Source organism: Phoca vitulina, unplaced genomic scaffold (assembly GCF_004348235.1).
Source record: "Phoca vitulina isolate PV1807 unplaced genomic scaffold, GSC_HSeal_1.0 scaffold4, whole genome shotgun sequence".
In the NCBI taxonomy this organism is placed as follows: Eukaryota; Metazoa; Chordata; class Mammalia; order Carnivora; family Phocidae; genus Phoca; species Phoca vitulina.
This window is the reverse complement of record NW_022589707.1, coordinates 48,004,737-48,026,808: the sequence shown is the minus strand read 5'-3', so window position 1 is coordinate 48,026,808 and position 22,072 is coordinate 48,004,737. Positions and strand designations below refer to the sequence as shown.

Here is a 22,072-nt window from a genome sequence, read left to right as displayed (position 1 = left end):
GGAATCATAAAATAGGTGGCCTTTTGTGACTGGCTTCTTTCACTAGGCATAATATTTTCAACATTCATCCATGGCTGAATAATATTCCATTGTATGGATATAATACATTTTCTTTATCCATTTATCATTTGATGGACATTTCAGGGGAAATGTTTTTCCTTTTCTCTCTTCTTAGTTTTCTCTCTCTTTTTTGCCTCATGTTATTCTAGTTTTTGTTCTCCTTAGATATTTGTTACAGGTTATTTAATTTCACACATTGAAAATCCTTCTATTAACTTCTAAATTAATGCTTCTCAAACTTCAATGTGTATATAAAACATATAGGGCTCCTTTTATTTTTTTTGAAAATTTATTTATTTATTTTAGAGAGGGAGAGTGCAAGTGGGGGTAGGAGCAGAGGGAGAGGGAGAGAGAGAATCTCAAGCAGACTCCACACTGACCATGGTGCCCGATGGGGGAATTGATCTCACGACCCTAAGATCATAACCTGAGCCGAAATCAAGAGTCCGACACTTAACTGACTGAGCCACCCAGGTGCCCCAGGGCCTCTTTAAAAATGCAGACTCTGATTCAGTAGGTCAAGGAGTAAGCCCGTGATTCTGCATTTAACAGGTTCCCAGGTGATACTGATGCTGCTAATCCATAGACTACAATTTGTGTACCAAGGATTCTGACTGTATGTTCCATTGAAAGAGAATATTCTAAATAGCCTAGTTCATGCCAGGCACACTTGTAGATGCTGTCACAAATTTTATATTTATCTAAATATTTCATTAACAGCTATTTAATACATGCCCAACTACTTTCACATAGTATTTAAGCAAGGTGTAGTTTAAAACAAAGGTTGGCAACCTAAGACCTGTGATTTTTGCCTGCCACCTGTTTTTGTAAATAAAACTTTATTAGAACATAGCCACACACATTCATTTGCATGTTGTCTATGGCTGCTTTAGACCACAACAGCAGAGTTGAGTAACTCTTACAGAAACAATATGGCTTGCTAATTGTGACAAAGACCACATGGTTTACAAAGCCTGATATAACTACTCTCTAGCCCTTTACAGGAAAAAAATTGCCCACCCCTGGCTTAAAGACTTCCTATGTTATGAAACAATTTAAATCAATTTACTAAAGCACAAATCTATGCATAGACTAAAGAACTTAGGGTATAGAACTGCAATAATCACTAAGCACATTTCATCAAGATGAAATTGATGTTCGTCAAGAACTTTCATACAGTACCACTTTTTAAAAATTTTTTTATTGTTATGTTAATCACCATCATTAGTTTTAGATGTAGTGTTCCATGATTCATTGTTTGTGCATAACACCCAGTGCTCCATGCAGAACGTGCCCTCTTTAATACCCATCACCAGGCTAACCCATCCTCCCACCCTCCTCCCCTCTAGAACCCTCAGTTTGTTTTTCAGAGTCCATTGTCTCTCGTGGTTCGTCTCCCCCTCCGATTTCCCCCCCTTCATTCTTCCCCTCCTGCTATCTTCTTCTTCTTTTTTTTTTTTTCTTAACATATATTGCATTATTTGTTTCAGAGGTACAGATCTGAGATTCAACAGTCTTGCACAATTCACAGCACTTACCAGAGCACATACCCTCCCCAGTGTCTATCACCCAGTCACCCCATCCCTCCCACCCCACCCCCCACTCCAGCAACCCTCAGTTTGTTTCCTGAGATTAAGAATTCCTCATATCAGTGAGGTCATAACATACAGTACCACTTTTTAATGAGAGTACAACCAAAGGATAAAAGTATAGTCAATATTTTCAACTACTTGAACATTTAAAGTTTGGTTTAACTCAACAATCTGTTAATTCTGTGAATGCACCCAAGGAGCTGAGTATGACTGGAAAAAAAGGCAATTGTCACACAATAATTTTATGATCACTAAACTCAACTAGACCCTTAATGAATCACAGAAATTAATTCTCGAATCTATTTGCATTCCCACACTCCTAGATGACTATCCATGCCTTTTCCTCAAACTTTCAACACCTCATATTTCCATTCTCAGTCTTAAGTGAGGACCACTTGTTTTCTACTAAAAAAATAAAATCTATCAGAAGAGAACTTCTATTTGTTCTTGTCACTACATTCTCTCTTACCTCATCTCAGCTCCAAACTCTGGTTTTGTTGTTACACCAGATGAATTTTTTGTCCTCTTCACAAAGACCAGTCTCTTCACTTGTGCATACCACATCCTTACCTTTATCACCTACTTCAGGACATCATGGCAGCACTTTTTTCTTGCTCCTGCTTTGTCAAATTTGGCCACTCTACCGGATTTTTCCCATCATTACACAAACATGTTCTTATTTCTTTCATCTTAAAATAAAAGAAAGACTAAACTTTCTTGACTCCACTTGCCTCTTCATAAGTGTCCATTTTCTTTCCTTCCCTTGACAGCAAATGTCTTTGAAAGAGATGTCTATACTTAGTCTCCAGATTTCTTCTTCCATTCTCTGTTAAGCCTGCCTTAAGATTTTATCCCAATGCTTACCCTGAAATTGTTCTTGTTAGGGCCACCGTGATCTTCCCAATACAAATTTCAATGGCCATTCTCAATGCCAAATTTGTCAATGGCCGTTTACACAGCTGAGCAGTCACTTATTTTGTAATGTATTCATCCCTTGGTGTCTAAAACTCACACTCTTCTTATCTTCCTTCTATTACTCTAACCATCCCCACCCCACTCCTTTTGCTATTTTCTTTTCATTTACTTGACCTCCAAATATGGATCCTCTTCCTTTCTTTATCTACACTCAATCATTTCATGAATCATGGTTTATTAAACTGATAAGAACAGATACTACACTTGATCTTAGCCAAAAGGCCGAGAAGCGATTCATGAATCATGGTTTATAATAGCACGTTTATGAGGATGGCTTCAAGATTTGTGTCTCCAGCCCAAACTTCTCTATAACTCTGGAGTTTTAAATCCAACTGTCCACATACCATCTCCATTTAGATATCCAGTAGGCATCTCAAACTTAATGTGCCCACAACTAAATTGCTGACTTTCTCTTTCACCCTAAACCTTATCCTTCTGTCTTACTTATCTCAGTGAATGGTAATTTCATTTTTACAGTTGCTCAAACTGAAGAGCTTGGAATGATTCCTGATTCTTCTTTCTTTCACACCCCATATCCAATCCATCAAAACATCCTGTCAACACTTGCTTTAAGATACATCTGGAATCCAACCACATTTCTTCACTTCATAGCCACCATCCTTGTCCATTCTACCACCATCTCTCACCTGGATTATTGTAATAGCATTGTGATGAGTATTCCTGCTTTCTGTTCTTTTCATCCTTTACTATTTTCACTGCAGCAGCCAATGATACCATTAGAATACCTTGGCATTCTATACATCCTTCAATGACTTTCCATTTCACTCAGAGTAAAAGCCAATGTGTTTCCTATGGACTATAAGGAGCTATGCACCATCTATATGACTTATCCCCTACTCCTCTCCTCTTGTTCACTCAACTCAACAGCCTTCACCTCTTTGCTTTTTCATGAACCTGCCAGTCATATTTATGCCACGGAGCCTTTGTATTTTTAGTTCTGTTTGCCTGGAATATTCCCATGATATTCACATGGCTCCTTCCTTTATCTCCTCAGGTTTTAATTCTTTTCCTCTTAGGACTTCCTCCCTCATCTTACTTCCCTGATTTAATGTTCTCCATAGCGTTTATGACTCCCGAACTGACAATTTCTACCTGGGTTATTTTGATTACTGTCTCTGTCTTTCCACTGAAATGTAAGCTTAATGAGTTCAGGGATTTTTTCATTGTGTTTACTGTTTTAAACCATAGAACTAGAGACTCGAAACCTATGACTTCTGGATGAGAAGAGTTTCTCTGGATAAAGCAATTTCAACCCAATGTTATCTCTCCTGAAGTCAACATCACTCCCTCAGGGTGATATTATCTGTCACTTGTCATTCTTTTTTTTTTTTTTTTCCTCCTCCTTTGCTCTACTAGATTAAAAGAAAGTAGTGCTGACTTTTGCCATCATTCAGAAATACTGTGTTGTTACAGTGCTTTCCCCACAAAATGTCTTCTTATGTCTTGGATTAACAGTTACCAGTGCAGCTCTCTGTCTGCCTTTGAGTTGCTTTAGCCAGAGAAACTCCTGTCATTATCTCAAAACATTGACATGTTCTGATTAAAACAAACAAAAAAAGAAGCTTTTATTCCATAGAGAAGTCCTCTTTAGAAAGAGGTTAGTTATTACAAGGGAGCATTGTAGATTTGAAAATTCATTTCCCATTTTCAGAAAACAAAGATAGCTTTTTTCAATATCCATGAAAGTTAAAAAATCATCTTTTAAATCCTCTCCCAGAGGGGTTTATACCCATTCCATTTTGCCTTATTCTGACTCTTTAATCTCTACCTATTGACAGAAGAAATCCCATTCAAACTCCGTGGAGCAGTTGTAAATTTGTTGCTAACTCTGCCTTTATAAAATCTAGGCATTTAACATCTTTTTAGTAAGATTAATATGTAAATATATTTTATGTTTATAATTATTATATATTTAGATTCGTCTTGTAATTAGAAAATACTGTAAACTTTGCCCTCAAAAAAGTCCGATCTAAAAATTAAGACTAAATAATAAGTCAGACTTCCTGTTAAATTGCTCTCTTGCTTTGAGGAACTTTGCCAGCACAAAGAACCAGTCCACAGTAGCCCCAGATAGTGGCTTTTGGCTAAACATCAAATGATTAACATTATTCATATGTATTCCAAAATACAAAAGCTGGCTATACTTCATACTGAATATAGAATTGTGCTATTTAATATTTTTAAATATTACCAAGGGATTTGATATTTTTTAAATTGATGCTGTAGCACAATTATTTTTTTAAATTGTGCCATGGATTCTTTGGTTCTACATAGAATTGTATTTATATTGAACTCTAAATCTCACCTTTTTATATGCATATATAATTATGTGACTTCTCTATTCATTTTTTTACTTCCATGTGCCATCATGCTTTTCTCCCATCTTGTAACAGGGGAATAAATAGGCCCTTTCTCCAAATGTGAGACTTTGATAGTGTCCGTTGGTTCCATTTTTTTCTTATGTCCTAAAAGATTTTATTCCATTAAGTGTTCCTCTGGGCCACCTGTCTTTATAAAGAATCCCTCTTTTTATTTTATTTATTTATTTTTATTGTTATGTTATGTTAATCACCATACATCACATCATTAGTTTTTTTTAAATTTTTTTATTGTTATGTTAATCCCCATACATTACATCGTTAGTTTTAGATGTAGTGTTCCATGATTCATTGTTTGTGCATAACACCCAGTGCTCCATGCAGAAAGTGCTCTCTTTAATACCCATCACCAGGCTAACCCATTCCTCCACCCTCCTCCCCTCTAGAACCCTCAGTTTGTTTCTCAGAGTCCATAGTCTCTAATGGTTCGTCTCCCCCTCCGATTTCCCCCCCTTCATTCTTCCCCTCCTGGTATCTTCTTCTTCTTCTTTTTTTAACGTATAATGTATTATTTGTTTCAGAGGTACAGGTCTGTGATTCAACAGTCTTACACAATTCACAGCGCTCACCATAGTACATACCCTCCCCAATGTCTATCACCCAGCCACCCCATCCCTCCCACCCCCCACCACTCCAGCAATCCTCAGTTTGTTTCCTGAGATTAAGAATTCCTCATATCAGTGAGGTCATATAATACATGTCTTTCTCTGATTGACTTATTTCACTCAGCATAATACCCTCCAGCTCCATCCACGTCGTTGCAAATGGCAAGATTTCATTCCCTCTTTTTAATCTAAAGTCTATGATACTTTCAATTAAAGAAAACAATAATTCCTGTTCCCTTTTAGTCCTTTATGACACAAACATAACTCTTTTAATGTTTTTTTCAATTAAAGTACATTTGCCTCATACCTGGAGTTTAATTTGCTAAGTCTTAAGGACTAATTTTAAAATCCATTTACTGATTTTGAGGTTAGAGAACATCCTAAGTGGAAGAGGTGACTTGTGGGCCAGTTTACGGTGTAGATGGTGATAGTAAGTAATAGATTTTAATTGTGCTTTACATTTTATAAGTCACTTTTAGAAGCATTGGTTTATTCATTATTGGAGATTCCTACGTAGTTCTGTTCCAAGCAGATTTTAGTTTATAATTGTTATTGATTTTTAAAATTCTTTTCAGTAAAAGGGGGTATTTTAGGTATATTAATGGGAATAGAAAAAATCTTCTGTGTATTTTCAGTCTAGAATTATCTTAAAAATGTCTGTCATCTATCATCTACTTACTATTTCTGTTTTTTCATTACTTACTCTTTCACTGATGTCTGTCTAGGAATCTAAAAAAAGAACTTTTTGTAAAAGACCTTATAAAAAGTTTCCAATAACTCCTTAATCACCAAATTCACTTTTAGTCCACATTCTTTTCTCATATTGTTAAAATTTTTTGATATTGTTGAAATTAATCTCCTCTCAGAAATCTTTTCTCTTGACTTTTTGCACGAGAGTCTCCTGTATCTTTCTCTACGTCTGGCTGTTTCAACAACAAATGTTCTGGGATTTTTCATCTTCTATTCAAGATTTTATCCTTGACTTCTTATAACTCTTTGGTGATGTCCTCAACCAATGGACAGCCCTTTCATGAATCTGCATCTCTGGTGCTGGTTTTGTTTGTTTTTGTCAAGGTTCCAATTGATCCTGACAGCTACCTGACTCCTATTTGTAAATTTTGCATGCCCCCATCTAAACTTGTTTCTGTCTTACCAGTCCAGTTTTCTTATTTGTAATAATGGTCCACCATTCCCCAAGTCATTCAGGTCTGAAATTTTAATCATTTAAATTTTTCTAGGGTCCTTTGTTAGACTTATCACTGTCTCCTAGCTGTATTCCTTTATTCAAACATCAACTGCCCTGACTATTCTCTCTTAATTTCTATCTAAAATTATTGCAACAGCCTCTTAATTTTTTTTGTACCTCTAATTTTATTCTCTAATTGCCCATATATTCATCTACTCAAATTATGTTTCTGGTTTTAGATCACATATCTAGACTCATGGACCCAGTCTCCTGAAACTCATCTTTGCAGCCTTGGCATTTTGAGAGAATATGAATGTTAGTCTCTTTAACCTTGTATGTCCCAAATATATCTATTCATCTTCCATGAAAACTTCCCTGATCATTGTGTTTGGAAAAGATTCCTCTCCCATCTGAACTTGCGCATAATATCGTCATATTCTGGCTGACTTTGCTGTATATGTTGTATAATTACTATTTATTGTAGGATTATAAAGTCACAGGAGACAGATCTCAGACTTAGTTATTTTTATATATCCTATAGTGACTATTTCAGTGCTTTAGATATCATAGGTACATGAGAACTGTTGAATGAATAAATTGCAATCAAATATGCATTACTTTTATACCACGGTTGTTTTATACAGCATCGTAAGAGTCTTTTCATTCTCTAAGTATGAAAGATAATTAATCAGTATAGCATCACATAGTGTATGAATCATAATTTTGTTACGGGCATATGATTTTATAGCTTTAAATTTTATGGGAATCTTTATATAATTTAAAAAGGACACAAGTAAAGGGGGGAGAAGACCATTATCCTGGGAGTTTTCTTAAAATGCATAGAGCAAAAGGACTGAATTTGGCATCACAGACCATTGCGCTCCCATCCTCCCTCACAACTGCTATCACACACCCACAACTGCCCCCCCCCACCCCGCCAAATCTTGTACATGAAACTTTAGAAGTCCCAGGTATAAATCTACAGAAATCTATCCCACTCTTCAGAAACAAAGTAATACTGGTCATTATGTTGCTGAATGCCATCATATTATATGGTGTTAAATGATATAGTGTTGGTTGTATATTCTACATATGATTTCCAAGAGTTATATATTACATTTTTTTCAGGGGAAAAATCCTACAATTGTTTTCTTTTTAATATTTCATGTTAAATCAAAAGATACTTCAACAGACTATGTTGCAAAGGGAGCTATTTTGAATGTAAACTGAAGCAAAATTAATTAGAAGTTGCTGAAATGCTAGAGAAATAATCCTAATTTTAAATGGGCTCCATGTGATGTTTGATTTCATTACTGACAAATTTAGAATGAACTTCATTTATTATGCCGTGAATGTTCATTATTTTTGCAATGTATTGCACACACATTTCCATTCCTTCCAACCTATTTTTTAGTCTCAGCATTTCTATTTTGACGTTAGAAAAATATACAACCAAAATCTATAAGACTTTGATTAAATGTTGATACAGCTGATTTCAACACAGCCAAAGCCAGTGACCATACATGGAATCTAAACAACAGCTAGTAATTACAATGTCAAAGGCATGTATACACTGTGAGTTATGTTTCATTGTCTGGCATGCAAATATAGTCTCCGTTTCCTTTACACTATGTCCAAAGTATAAAGAAAGCCAACCAAAGAGTTCCGTTTCGTTTACACAAAAGAACAAGGTTCAATCATGTTTGATAAGTTGCAAATTACTGGTAATACCACAAGTGTTGTTACAGCTGCTAAGAATGGTCAGGAGGATGTACAAAATACAGCAAAGGCATGAATCAAAAGAAAAAACCTAAACAAGTTTGAATGATGGTGTATAGTATGGCTAAGTTTAACTCCGCTTGGGGCCTGGAAATGCCATATTGGGTGCAGCGTGAGGTGCCTCGTATGGAATCTGGCCTTGCGCAGATTGGCTGGGCTTTCAACTCTCTCCATGCAATGAAGTGGCCCTTCTCGTTTGCATGCAAGCATAGCATTTACAAATCAAAATTCTTACAGTTTTATAATGTAAGACCTGAGCCACCAGGGACAAAGAAAAGGAATAAAGAGGGAGAAAACATTCTGAGACAATAAGAAGCAATCTGAATTTTTCTCAACAAAACTAAAACCCCTTTCTAAGAATCAGACCAAGTTGGCATATTAAAAGAAAAAAAAACCAAAACACTACACTTTCCTGGGAACCTGAATAGGTGAAATACGAGGGTTTTTTTAAGTCTCTGATTCATGTTGGAATTTAATTCAGTGAGCATTTATTAAATCCTATCATATGCTGCATCTTCTCATTTCATATACTTTTACCTCTGTTCCCCTCCTCACCAATCCAATCAGCAATTCAGGAAGACGTGTTTTAGAATGGGAAGAGGGCTAAACAAAGCATTGGGGTGATGAAAAAGACTCATAAATGATATTTCCTATCTCTTGTTGAATGCTGGCAACCTGTATAACTTTCTGAGCTTCCTGGGCCCTCATTTGTGTGCATATAAAATGAAAAGGAATGAATAGCATCAGAAGTTGCAGACAGATGACCCTAGCGCTAAGTGTGGCCTGCAGACATGTTGGGTTGGATCCACAATTCGAATTAGGTTTCAATACTTAAAAGCAAGGACATTTTATATAAAGTTCCAGATTTCCGACTTCACTTGAAAAAAAAAAATTGTAAAATCTGCCACTAGTGGGCTGGCATTTCCACATAGCATCAGCCGGGTGCTGCTGAGTAGCAGTGGCCTCTTATGTCGATAGAGCAGGCAGTCTCCTCTTGAGGACAGGTCTTAGAGAGGTAATTTAGGAACCTGTTCTACCCTCAAATGACCATTGTCTTCTCTGAAATTTCTAAAACCACTTTTTAAATTTTGTTTTCAGAGTCATCTATTTCTGACTAATGTTGTGCTATATTTATAACAATACAGATAGAAGTTATTTATGTCTAATGAAAGCAATTCTAGAGTAGTACCCCACTTTGTAGTTATGATACCATTATTACCACTACTAGCAGGAATATTAGTAATAATAGCAAATATTTAATGATGACGAAGTTTGTGTCTGGCAAAACTCTGAGTGCTTCCACAGGGATTAACTGAAAAAATGCTTACAATAACCTGTTATAATGTAATCTTAGGACAGGACGTTACATTCTAAACCAGTGGTTCTCAAACCTGAGCATGCATTAGAGCCATCTGAGGGCTTGTTAAAACATAGGTTTCCAGGTGCCAATATAAGGTTCGAGAGAGGAAACTATGATAGAATCAGAAAAACAATCACAAAAATATATTTAAACTCTTCATTTACATTGCTTTGCATTTTTTAGATGATGTATTTAACATTTAAGCTTAAAGTTAAAAGAAACAGAGCTTGAAAGTCACACTTGATCCATCACGGATGTGATTTGTGCAAAGAAGAAAACAGAGCACCAACACTGAACCCACACACTAGAGGCTGGCAAACTATTGCTGAGGTCGGAAATGGCCATGGCCTGTATTTGCACAGACCATGAACTAAGAATGATTTTTACATTTTAAAGGGGTATAAAAAGAAGGAGAAGGAGAAAAAGAAGCAGCAGAAGGGGGGGAGGAGGAAGAGGATGATGAGGAGAAAAAGCACAAGAAGGAAAAGGAAGAGGAGGGGGAAAAGAAGGAGAAAAAAGGAGAAGAAGGAAAAGAAGAAGGAGGAGGAGGAAGAGGAGGGGGTGAGGGTAGTGGAGGAGGGGGAGCAGGAACCCCAGCAGCAGCAGTGACAGAGGACAAATGGGGCCCTCAGAACCAAAAGTATTTACTATCCTTTTACAGAACAAGTGTGAAGACCCACATTATGCAATAAAAAATGACGTTGTCCCACTTGCACGGTTTGTCTCCAGAATGCACATTTATTTATGCTGTATATTAAAATATTCTAGACTTGCATATGTCTTTCTTAAAAAAACTGAAAGACAGCTTTAATTTATTTTTTTTTCTCTTACTTAAACTGTCTTAATACGTTGGAAAAAAAGTTTTCCACGTATAGAGGGTGCTCAAAAAAAGACTGCTCTCTTGTTCATTTGCCTGATTGAACTCAGATCTGTTCACCTCCCTTTAATGGCAGGATTCTTCCAAGGCTTTATTCCCGAAAGAGCAATCTTCATCATCAGTCTGTCTGAATAGAATCTGCTCCTGTGGGTTTGGATGTTCCTTACAAATAATCACAAATTCATACAGTTTTACCCTAACCACGTTTTTGAGTATATTCATTGACTTATCCATTATTAATCAGGTATCAGCTTGGTGCCAGGCAATGTGCTGGTCATTGTTTCCTATGACCCTCCATCTCTCTTACCTCAGAGCCTCATTTTCATATCATGCTGAACTAAGGAAAAACCCCTGCATCTGCTTTCTCTCCTTCCTGCGTTGGTCCTTTCCACAGCGAGTGACCCTGCATGCGTTGTTTGGAAGGAGAATTTAATTCACTTCTCAATTACTTTGCTTGATGTATGTATGACTTCATTCATTAGAATCTTGGCTAGGTGAGGTAGTAGGAAAAGGTAAGCGTATAAAACCATAACCTTCATACATTAGCCAGTTTCCCCAAAATGTATAAAGGTACTGGTATTTTTTTGTGTAGCACAGAACAACCTTAGGAAATAGTATTTTTTAAAAAGGGCTTTTAATCTCCAAGGTAAAATAAAGGTGTACTATAAAGCCATATGGTAATACTTTACAACAGCTGGGCTGAGATAGTGTACTGCTAATTTGCACAGTTCTTTTATGTAAGTTAAATGTATTTCTTTTGCTTAATGCAGTTCTGAAGGCAAGGGTATTATTAATTGCTAATGCTGCCCCTGGTATTCCGATATTCACTGCTAATTATATAAACCAGCATACTTCAGTCTTAGTGAACCATTTTTCTTCTGCTCTGAGATATTTGATCAGAAGGAATTCCACCTCTGGAACAACTTGTATTAGGTTAGCCCTCTGGGAAAGTTCTAATTTACAAGATCCTTACTAAAAAAATCAAATCTGTTTCAAAGAGATTACATTATAAATGTAAACTTCCTAATGAGCTTGAGTGAAACGCTGTGGGCTACAACTGGTGAACTTTGAAAGTTTTTACCCTTTTCCTTTTCCTATATATATATTTTATGTAATCTGTATCCTAAGTCCTATAAAGAGACCAGCTGTTACTCCCAGTGAACTGATGCTTGTAGCCAAATCCTACATTTTCCCTGATATAGATGATCCTTCCCTTTTTATTCTTTTCCTTAAAACAATGTTTACTACTAATAAAAACAGCTAACACTGTGCTGATTATACACCAGATCCCAGGCTCAGTAAGCACTTTTGCATAAACTACCTCATCTGGTATTCATAAGTTAAGTAACTTACCCAAGGTCTCTTAACTCTTAATTAAAGATTAAAAAAATGTGGTGCTTGAGCTTGCTAGAGATTGAGATAGTAAAGAACATACTAAGCATGAGGAAATCAGATATAGAAATTATTTTCTTTTTTAAAAAATGACAAATATTTCCATCATTTAAATGTCAGGATACTGACTTGTGTGATTTTGGTGTTCTTTCTTTTCTTCTCTTTGCATATATGAAACATCAAATTGAAAATATGTCAAAGTAACATGATTTATAGATTATTCTTATTTTTATTTCAGTGTAAGTCTCAGGATAATTTTTTTGAATTTAATTTAATTTTATTATGTTATATTAGTTACCATACAATACAGCATTCATTTTTTTTTAAAATTTTTTTATTGTTATGTTAATCCCCATACATTACATCATTAGTTTTATATATAGTGTTCCATGATTCATTGTTTGTGCATAACACCCAGTGCTCCATGCAGAACGTGCCCTCCTCAATACCCATCACCAGGCCAACCCATCCTCCCACCCCCCTCCCCTCTAGAACCCTCAGTTTGTTTTTCAGAGTCCATTGTCTCTCATGGTTCTTCTCCCCCTCCGATTTCCCCCCCTTCATTCTTCCCCTCCTGCTACATTCTTCTTCTTCTTTTTTTCTTTCTTAACATATATTGCATTATTTGTTTCAGAGGTACAGATCTGAGATTCAACAGTCTTGCACAATTCACAGCGCTTACCAGAACACATACCCTCCCCAGTGTCCATCACCCAGTCACCCCATCCCTCCCACCCCACCCCCCACTCCAGCAACCCTCAGTTTGTTTCCTGAGATTAAGAATTCCTCATATCAGTGAGGTCATATGATACATGTCTTTCTCTGTTTGACTTATTTCGCTCAGCATAATACCCTCCAGTTCCATCCACGTCGTTGCAAATGGCAAGATCTTATTCCTTTTGATGGCTGCATAATATTCCATTGTATATATATACCACATCTTCTTTATCCATTCATCTGTTGAAGGGTATCTCGGCTCTTTCCACAGTTTGGCTATTGCGGACTTGCTGCTATGAACATTGGGGTGCATATGGCCCTTCTTTTCACTACATCTGTGTCTTTGGGGTAAATACCCAGTAATGCAATTGCTGGGTCATAGGGTAGCTCTATCTTTAATTTTTTGAGGAACCTCCACACTGTTTTCCAAAGTGGCTGTACCAACTTACATTCCCACCAACAGTGTAAGAGGGTTCCCCTTTCTCTACAACCTCTCCAACATTTGTTGTTTCTTGCCTTGTCAATTTTTGCCATTCTAACTGGTGTAAGGTGGTATCTCAATGTGGTTTTGATTTGGATTTCCCTGATGGCTAATGATGATGAACATTTTTTCATGTGTCTGTTAGACATTTGTATGTCTTCTTTAGTCTCAGGATAATTTTTGAGTGATTACTTATCCTGATAAATACTGTCCCTTGACTGACAAATGCCTTGTACACAATTCCTTATGTGTATGGCTGTAGAATATGAAAATATTCATATTGGTGTCTGGCACTAAGCTTTTTGCAAAAGACCAGTGGTCTGTATTTCACGTGACTTGGGTTCAAGGTCCAAATTAATTGCTATTATTACATGTATGACCCTGGACAAATCTCTTCATGTCTGTGGACTCCAATTTCTTTATGTAAGAGTGAAAGAGAATAGTTGAGTTTTACTGTCTCTAAGATAACTTATAATTTCAAAATTCTATGAAGTTTTTCTGAGATAACAGTGGCTTTGCACAGAGAGACTTCTTTTTTTTTTTTTTTTTGGTGTGTGAGAGTAAGCTTTATTTCTACTCTCAAACGCTTACAACTTTGCATAAAGCCCTACCTCAGAGATGGCAGACACTGTAATAAATGATCCACCCCCCCACACACAACACAGTGAATTTTAATGTCCCACCCCCCTTTGGGGGAAGGGAGGTTACACTACACACTTTTGGAGATGCCCCAAAGGTTGTCTGGCACTTTGGTACAGAAAGGATTTGGTCCGATTTCTTGCTGGCTTAGGATACTAAAAGGCACAGAAAGTTGGTTGCTCAACCCCTCTGGGCTAGGGTGGGGCAGAAGGTAGACAGGGAGGTGGTCTGGGACAGAAGGGCAGACCATGGGTGTGGGCTCAAGTTCTGGACGACAGAGGTGGTTAATCCTGAGTGGCTGCTGGGGTGGCTGAGGGCAGCCTGAGTGCTCAGGGTGGGTAGATGCTTCTCTGGTGGCCTTCGTCTGCCCAGTCTACCAGCTCACTGCTCTGAAACCATAGCTGGATCTCCCTCTGGGCCCCCTCCACGGAGTCGCTGGCATGGATGATGTTCCTGCTGATGTGGATGCTGAAGTCCCCCCTGATGGTGCCAGGGGCAGCCTCAGCTGAGTTGGTGTGTCCTACCATGGCCCTTGAGGAGCAGACCACATTGGGGCCTTCCCAGACCATGGCCACCACAGGGCCAGAGGTCATGTAGCTAATGAGGGCTGGGTAGAAGGGCTTCCTCTGCAGATCATGGTACTGCTCAGCAAGGACTCTCTCTGGCGCCTGCAGCATCTTCATCCCCACCAGCTTGAAGCCCCTCCTCTCAAAACGCTGGATCACATCCCCAGCAAGCCGCCACTGCACCCCATCTGGCTTCACTACAACCAGGGTCTGCTCCCGGGTCCAGGAGGACCCTCCCGAGCTGGGGCGTGCGAGCAGACTTGGGCCCAGGTTGCACAGAGAGACTTCTTAACTGAACTTTTGTATTGATGGCAGTGTAGAAGAGAGTTAATTCCAAGGAGAAGCTGCCCGTTGGTAGAAACAGAAAGGCAGAGGAGGGAGGAACTTCTAAGCCATCATCCTTTGATAACTACTCAACTTTTTCACACTCTGTCCTTTCCTCACTTGCTTCCTGCTGTCCTTAAGCAAACCAAGCCTAATGCACTTCCTGTTCCTTCCTCGCCCAGATGCAAAAGGTTTAATATCAATACCTCTTCACTCCCATCTGATTCTCAGTGTATCTCTTAAAAGAAAAGGAACTGCTAAAGGCACCTGAAAGCTTGCATCGCAGCCTCAAGCCCGGCCTCACTTTGAGTAGTCACCATTCACTGTCAAGGGCACTTTTCAGCCCCAGTATAGGGAAAGAGATGTGAAAGAGGAATCAGCTCTGAACTTTATCAGTAGTTTCTGGGCACGCCACAAATAGATAGAAATTAGAAATGAAATTCTCTTCACCGTGGATGATAGAAGTTAATGTTACTCAAGATGTAGATGGAAAGGGTGGAGGAGATTCAGAAGGAGGGAGATAGTGAAAAAAGAGAAAAAGCAGGAGAAAAATTTTGTGAGTGCACTGCATGTTGAAATAATCTATCAAGTAATAGTTTGCAGATAGAGTTATTTTTCTACTCTAACCTATTGAAGTTTGGGCTCTAATTGAGGGTTTCTCTTTTTTCTCTTAGCATAGGCAGCATTCAGTATTCATGAATTTTGCTTTTTCTAAAGGTACCCTATGCTTCCTTTCTATATATAAAGAGGTTTGCCTATAAGTCCTAAAACTGGATAAATCCTTACAGTAATGGGTATATCAATTGGGGTAAAGAGGTGCTAATTTAGAGAGGTTAAATGTATATTCTGAAATGTTGGTAATTAGGGAAGGTAAAAGACATCTCCTGCATAATTTTTCTAAATAGCCACTCTGCCTGGCTTTCTTAAATACCCATAATAATATGCAGCAGAAAGTAACAAATCAGAGGGCCAGACCTGTGCCCTCTTTTGTGGAGTCAGTAACTATTTCAACCTCAGCTGGCTCTGACCCCTGCCTCCTTCCCCGTTCATAGTACCCTCTGTGTATGTGTGAGTGGTGTTACTTTCTGCTTTGAAGAATTCTGAGATGAAATGGGATGTAAGCTCTCCTCTCCTTCCTTTTCTTCTGATATTATTGTCATTATTCTGAATCTAATGATATGGAGAAAATGGAGTTTTCTGAACAGCTATGTGAGAATTTCTTTGTAGGGCAAGCTGAGCTCTGCTGAGAAGATATTTTGAAAAGGCTACGGTGGGGAAGAAGCTAGACTGGGACTGGCATTTAGGTTGGTGAAGGAACACTTCAAAGAGGGAAAGGAAAAGAATTGGTGCTGAACACCATGTGGGAAGAATGGTTAGAGCTGTGTGACTTTGTGGTTGGCAGCAGGAAGGAAAGACTTGGCAAAGAGAAATGTCTATTTTTTTTTAATGAAATGCCAATGGGCTGTGAGATGTTACCTACCCACCCCAAGCCACAGTTCCATAAAAATTCAAAAATAATATACTAAATATGCTTGCATTTCTTATGCAAGACAGTGGAAGGAGTTGTGTTTCAGGTCAAGATTGGCATTGACTGGAACATATCCAAAAAAATGGAAAGGAACAGTTGACATCATGGTGTTATTATTCTGAGGCCAAGGTTTTTAATGGATTTCTGGAGGAAATTTCTCTCAGCTTTAGAAGTTTCCTACCATGGACACCCACAGCATAGGCACCAGATTCAGGTAAGAAATGTTCTTAGAAAGAGCCTCAGACAAGTATGAAGAGGGTCAGAGGCACAACAAAGGTGCAGACACCGATGGGTATTAACAAGTGTTTCGTCAAGTACATTAATTTCATCAATGTCTGTATAAATCTCCATTGCATGCTATTATGCCATATCCAAGCCTTGGGTCTACCTGCAGTGGTATCACCAATTATAGATTATTCAATTATATTATTTTAGTCAGGAAAATCAAGAAGGAATGAAATTCTGCATTGTTTAAAACTTGCCAGGAATCCTCAGTCGATGAAACAACCATTTGCAAAGGCCTCTCTTCTCCATTATCCCAGTTTTAACTAAACACAGAAACTATTTTGTTAAAATGGATTGCAGACACAAAGGAAAACTATTTCCAAACCCTCCAGTCAGGTGAAAAAAGTTGCTGGCACTTTGTTCAGGGATCTACAGCAGTGTTCCCGGAGCCAGAAGCTCACACAATGCTTCCTGCCTGCCTTGCTACTAGCAGAAATGGCCGTTGGTTGGAAATAATCATTTTTAATAATGCAGATCATCACAAGAGCTCGTGGGAAATCACTCTAAATATTACCCTTGGACTTTAGTATAGAAATATAGCAAAGGGAAATTGTCCCTATGATGCTCAAGGGTTAGAATAATATGGAAAAGCCAACTCAGTTCAAATAATTTATTGTCTCTGCCATGCTTTTTGCATAGCACAGCTTAAGCTGTCATTCACCGAAGGGCTATTTATACAGTCTGAAATTCCAAAGGATTCCTGGATTTGTGTTCTTCTCCTCTCTTTAAATGATGCATAATAAGGTACTCTACAGAGGTCTTTTGTAATGAATGTGGAACTGTTTAGTTTGGGCCCCATCAAAGGGATGGAGGAACAGTAACTGGCTGTTTGAAATTTTATATTATAGAAACTATACTCTGCCACCACTTGAATTTGTTAGCATCTTTAAAATAAACTCTATCCCCAGACAAAACCAAATAAATCTTTGTATTCTTGACATTTCACTACGGAGGCCAATGAGAGGTGTAAATAGAAGTCCCAAGGAATAGAGGAAGTATTTTTCCTGGAGGGGCATTCTGGAGGAGATATGCTGGCTATTGTTGATGGTGTTTTTTTCTAAAGGTGGCCAAGTTTTCCTTGGCTTCTTTGACCTAATTATAATGCTTGCTTTCAGCTAGGCATGGCAGTGTTGTGATTTGCATTGCAGAGTTGTCAAGCCAAATACCTGCTAGACATCTCAAACTGGATGTCCTGCAGGAGCCCCAGCTTAACGAGCCCAAACTCTTGCCTCCAATGCCCCACTCCCCGCAAGTACTTGATATTTCTCCTTCATTCCTCATTCAGCAAGTGGCAAATGATTTACCCAGCCATCCAAAACATAAACATGGGAATATAGTGTGAGGAACAATATGAGGAGAGTGGGAGACACTTGGTGAAGTCTGGGTCATGCTCACCAGATAGTTAAAGATATGGCTTTAACAAGACCAGTGGATTGTATCAATGTCAATATCCTGGTTGTGATTTTATACTGTAGTTTTACAAGGCATTATTATGGAGTGAAACTGGGTAATAGGTATACAGGATCTCTCTCTCTTATTTCTTACAACTTCATGTGAATCTATAATTATCTCATAATAATAAAAAGTAAAAAATAGTCTCTTGATTCGGGTATAGAAATGCACATCAACAGTGCTCTTTTAAGCATAAATTCTATTTTAACCATATGATAGATGAATGTATAAAATGTGACAGCTAACTTTATTTTTTTATTATGTTCTGTTAGCCAACATACAGTACATCATTAGTTTTTGATGTAGTGCTCATCGATTCATTAGTTGCCTATAACACCCAGTGCTCTTTAAAAATATTTTTCTTCTGTTACTCTAGTCCTTTGGTTTTTCAGAGTATTGAGGAGTAAATCAGATAAACCATAGTCCTAGGCTACTGTTTGATATCCTATACAAAAAAAAGAGGCACATGGCTGGCTCTTAGTTGACCAAGCATGCTTTCAGTGCTAAGCTTGCACTCAGTAGGTTTCTTCTTTTAGCATGTAATTCTAGCATTGAGAGGCCTTTACCTTCCCCTCCTGAAATGCAATGTGATTTTTCTAATTATGTGTGAGTCACTTTGTATCTCAGATTTCTCAAGGAGTACTGGAGAAGATTAAGATGATTCTATTTATGGATTCTGTTTTCTGCTTGATGACCAAGCCTTCAATTGCTTGAATAGTTTCTGTATGCTGGATTATAGTATTATCTCTAAGACCATCTGAAGACCTCAGAATGGCAAGATATAGTGAGGAATAGTATGCCTGCTTCTTTCTGTAATGTTTGGGGATGTGGTTTGTTAGAAATAGATGAAGAAATCAAAATGAAGGTCAATTTTACCAAAATAAACTCTCAGCCTATTAAAGTTGTACCATACTCCAAGAAGTATATCCATAATTCCTCAATCTAATGCTTACTTAAAGAAAATAAGCAAAACATGCTGCTAATTTTTTTTTTTTTTTTGCAACTGATAAATTTACAACTACTTAGAATTAAAAAAAACAAACAAACAGTATTTGGGTGAGCTCTTGGTTTGTGAGTGGAATGTCCATCTACCACTTGTTTGAGGGGAAACATGGTCCTTTTTGGTGATTTAAACACAAATAAAGATGGGACCCAATAATAGATGAAATATATAAGACAAGAAAAACTTTTCTTCCTTCTGTTCTAGTAGACTGTTTAGGATTTGCTTGCATCAAGTGCTTTGATTTTCCCCTCTCTTCATTTTACATGAGAGGATATATTTATTCCCTGGAAAGCTTAATCTGTAATCAATTATATTTAACAAGTTAACTCAATTTTAAATGATATGATATAAATGAAGATTAAAGCTAATTTAAGGCAGCATTTTTTTACTACTGTTTAAATTAGCATTGGAAGAATCAGAAGGAACTATGTTTTTGATTAAGGTTTGGTTTAGGCTGAAGAGTTTCAATAAGATAATTTTCATAAAACTCTGAATTGGAGCCAATACCTGCTAAAAGATAACAGGATATATTAAAGCCATATTAGATGTTTGAAAATAAAGTTTCTGAAAACCTTTAATCAGGAAACAAACTGTGTTTGTGTGTGTTGTAAAACCTACCTCCATCTTCCACAGTTCAATGTGCTTGTACCCTTCTCTTACCTTACTCCCATTACTTGGACTCATGCCACCATCCACTATGGCCAACACTTCTGGTTTACTGACCAGCCTCCCCTATGTACAGTGTGCATTCTGCCTTAAAATTCCTGATTCATTTTTTCACACTAAAATCAAAATGATCTAAAATAGCATTCTGATCATGGCCAGTTCTCTAACACCCTCTTGTACTTCTCCATTGGCCTTAAGATGGAGTCCAAGTTCTTTGCCTTGGTATAGCAGATAGGGTCTGTCCCAGCTCAACTAATGTGATCCCTCACTACCCTTTTCTGGGTACCTCTTCCACTTACTCACTTTATGCTCTGTGAATGTGTGGAGCTTTCTCTTATCTCTTGGTCTTTGCAGTATTTTTAAACTCTTCCTGAATTATCTTCCCCCCCGACTTGCATACCTGTCATCTGACTAAGTTCCAAAAATGGCTCCAGTTATGTCTTGGAAATGAAGAATCTCCCGGGTTACAGATGATAGCTTATTTGTCTGTCCTCCCACTAAGTATGAAAGTCACTTAGATCAAGGAGTGGGTCCTTGCTCACCATTATATCTCCCTAATTTATGAGATTTAAAGATTCTTTTGATGGCAAGACACAGCAGAGTGACACTCAAATGAATGAAAGGTAGATCTTTGTTATTTATAGCTCCAAAAGAGATTAAGCTGACAGGCAGCGTCACATAGCGTCACCCTGGGACAGGTGAGCAGCAAGCTAGAGCTGTTGGGAGCAGCTTATGTATGGCAAGTAGGATGAAATTAGCTGGATTTCCCAGTCTCCTGTAGATTGACTAATTTGCCCCAAGTTGTCTGGTATCCAGCCCCTGAGTGATTAGGAAAGTGCATAGTGATCCCTGAGTGAGTGAGGAAAGTGGTCAGGGTGTGGACATAAATTACCTGCCCTAGAAGGGAGTCTGACTGGTGTCTAGCCAGTGTCAAAACTGCACAAGCACAACATTTCCAACAAATGCATTCATGAATGAATGAGTGACAAACCAACAAAATATATCATGCTATAGTTTAGTACTTAAATTAGGTGTTTAAAATAAATATTTAATTGACACCACGAGTAAAAAAAAATGGATATACATATGCATGAGTGTATGCTACCATTTGACCCTATAATAATTATTATGCTTTTCTCAAATGTCTAGTTATTTAGAATGGACTTACAAGGGCCCAGTGTCATCTTCCAGTCACTAAGTGTCTCTGGACCTGTTTTCACACCTTTAAAATGGGTTTCAGTTTCCTTCTTAAGTAAGGAGAAGTGGTAATGAATTTGATAAATTTAAAAATATACACTTTGTATTTTCAGAAATATTCATTAGATAATTATATTTGTTCAAGGTAAAGCTACTATAAATATACTTGCTAGTTGGACCCATTTTGATAAGGTCTAGTCAAGAAATAGTTTCTAGACCTAAAAGGCCAAATTTGCTCCCTACCTTTTAAAATGTACTTAAAAATTAGCCTTTTATGAAGCAATAGTCTTCTGGAATATGAGTGCTGAAATTGCAGACAATAATGTTAACACATGAATGAAAAAAATACTTTATGTTTTAAAGTATCTTTTTTGACATCAAGAATAATGTGGATAATTTCCTTCTTCTTGCTGTAGTTGCAATTTGAGAAGCATAATAAATAAAAGTATTTGCAGAGTGTATTCAGATGAACTCTTTTCAAGAACTTTATGAAGACAAACGCTTTTCATCCAGGGGCAAAATAAAAATGTTCTATTTAGTTGATTTTTTTCTTGAGATAATATCTTTTGTAATTTCTAGGCTTTTTTTTACATTGTTAATATTATTTACAATATGATTAAGACTGTGTTAGTCAGGGGTCTCCAGAGAAACAGAACCACTAGGATATATAGAAGAGGAGATTTATAATAGAAATTGGCTTACACAATTACGGAAGGCAAGTAGTCCCATGATCTGGTGCTGCAAGCTGGAGACCCATGAACTGGTGGAGTAATTCAGTCCAAGTTCAGGAGAAGATGGATGTCTAAGCTCAAACAGAGAGAGAGCAAATTCGCCCTTGTTCTGTTTGGGCCCTCAAAGGATTAGACTTGGACAATATTGAGCCACATGGAGGAGTGCCGTCTGCTTTATTCAGTTCACTAATTTAATAGATAATCTCTTCTGAAAACACCCTCACAGACAAACCCCCAAATAATAGTTTACCAGCCATC

The 22,072-nt window shown here is 37.6% G+C and overlaps 1 protein-coding gene and 1 pseudogene across 1 annotated transcript; both read right to left on the bottom strand.

The window, feature by feature from the left end:
- Nucleotides 1-2,748: 2,748 nt before the first annotated feature.
- LOC116631190 lies at nt 2,749-2,861 on the bottom strand (annotated as a pseudogene).
- Nucleotides 2,862-14,329: 11,468 nt separating this feature from the next.
- On the bottom strand, nt 14,330-19,904 carry LOC116630645 (nucleoside diphosphate kinase, mitochondrial-like). The gene is made up of 3 exons (XM_032401312.1): nt 19,839-19,904; nt 19,613-19,727; nt 14,330-14,912 (listed from the first exon to the last, which is right to left on the bottom strand). The coding sequence occupies exons 1-3, from the start codon at nt 19,902-19,904 to the stop codon at nt 14,392-14,394; spliced, it is 702 nt and encodes a 233-aa protein (XP_032257203.1). The 3' UTR covers nt 14,330-14,391.
- Nucleotides 19,905-22,072: the final 2,168 nt, after the last annotated feature.

Excerpts from the sequence above, each read along its gene's own strand:
- LOC116630645 (XM_032401312.1), bottom strand. The coding sequence starts at position 19,904 with ATGAGTCCAAGTAATGGGAGTAAGGTAAGAGAAGGGTACAAGCACATT. Across the intron at positions 19,728-19,838 it reads TTGAACTGTGGAAGATGGAG|GTATTGGCTCCAATTCAGAG; the intron begins GTAGGTTTTACA and ends ATCTTTTAGCAG. Across the intron at positions 14,913-19,612 it reads TTCCAATGCTAATTTAAACA|TCTCTCTGTGCAACCTGGGC; the intron begins GTAGTAAAAAAA and ends TCAGTTAAGAAG.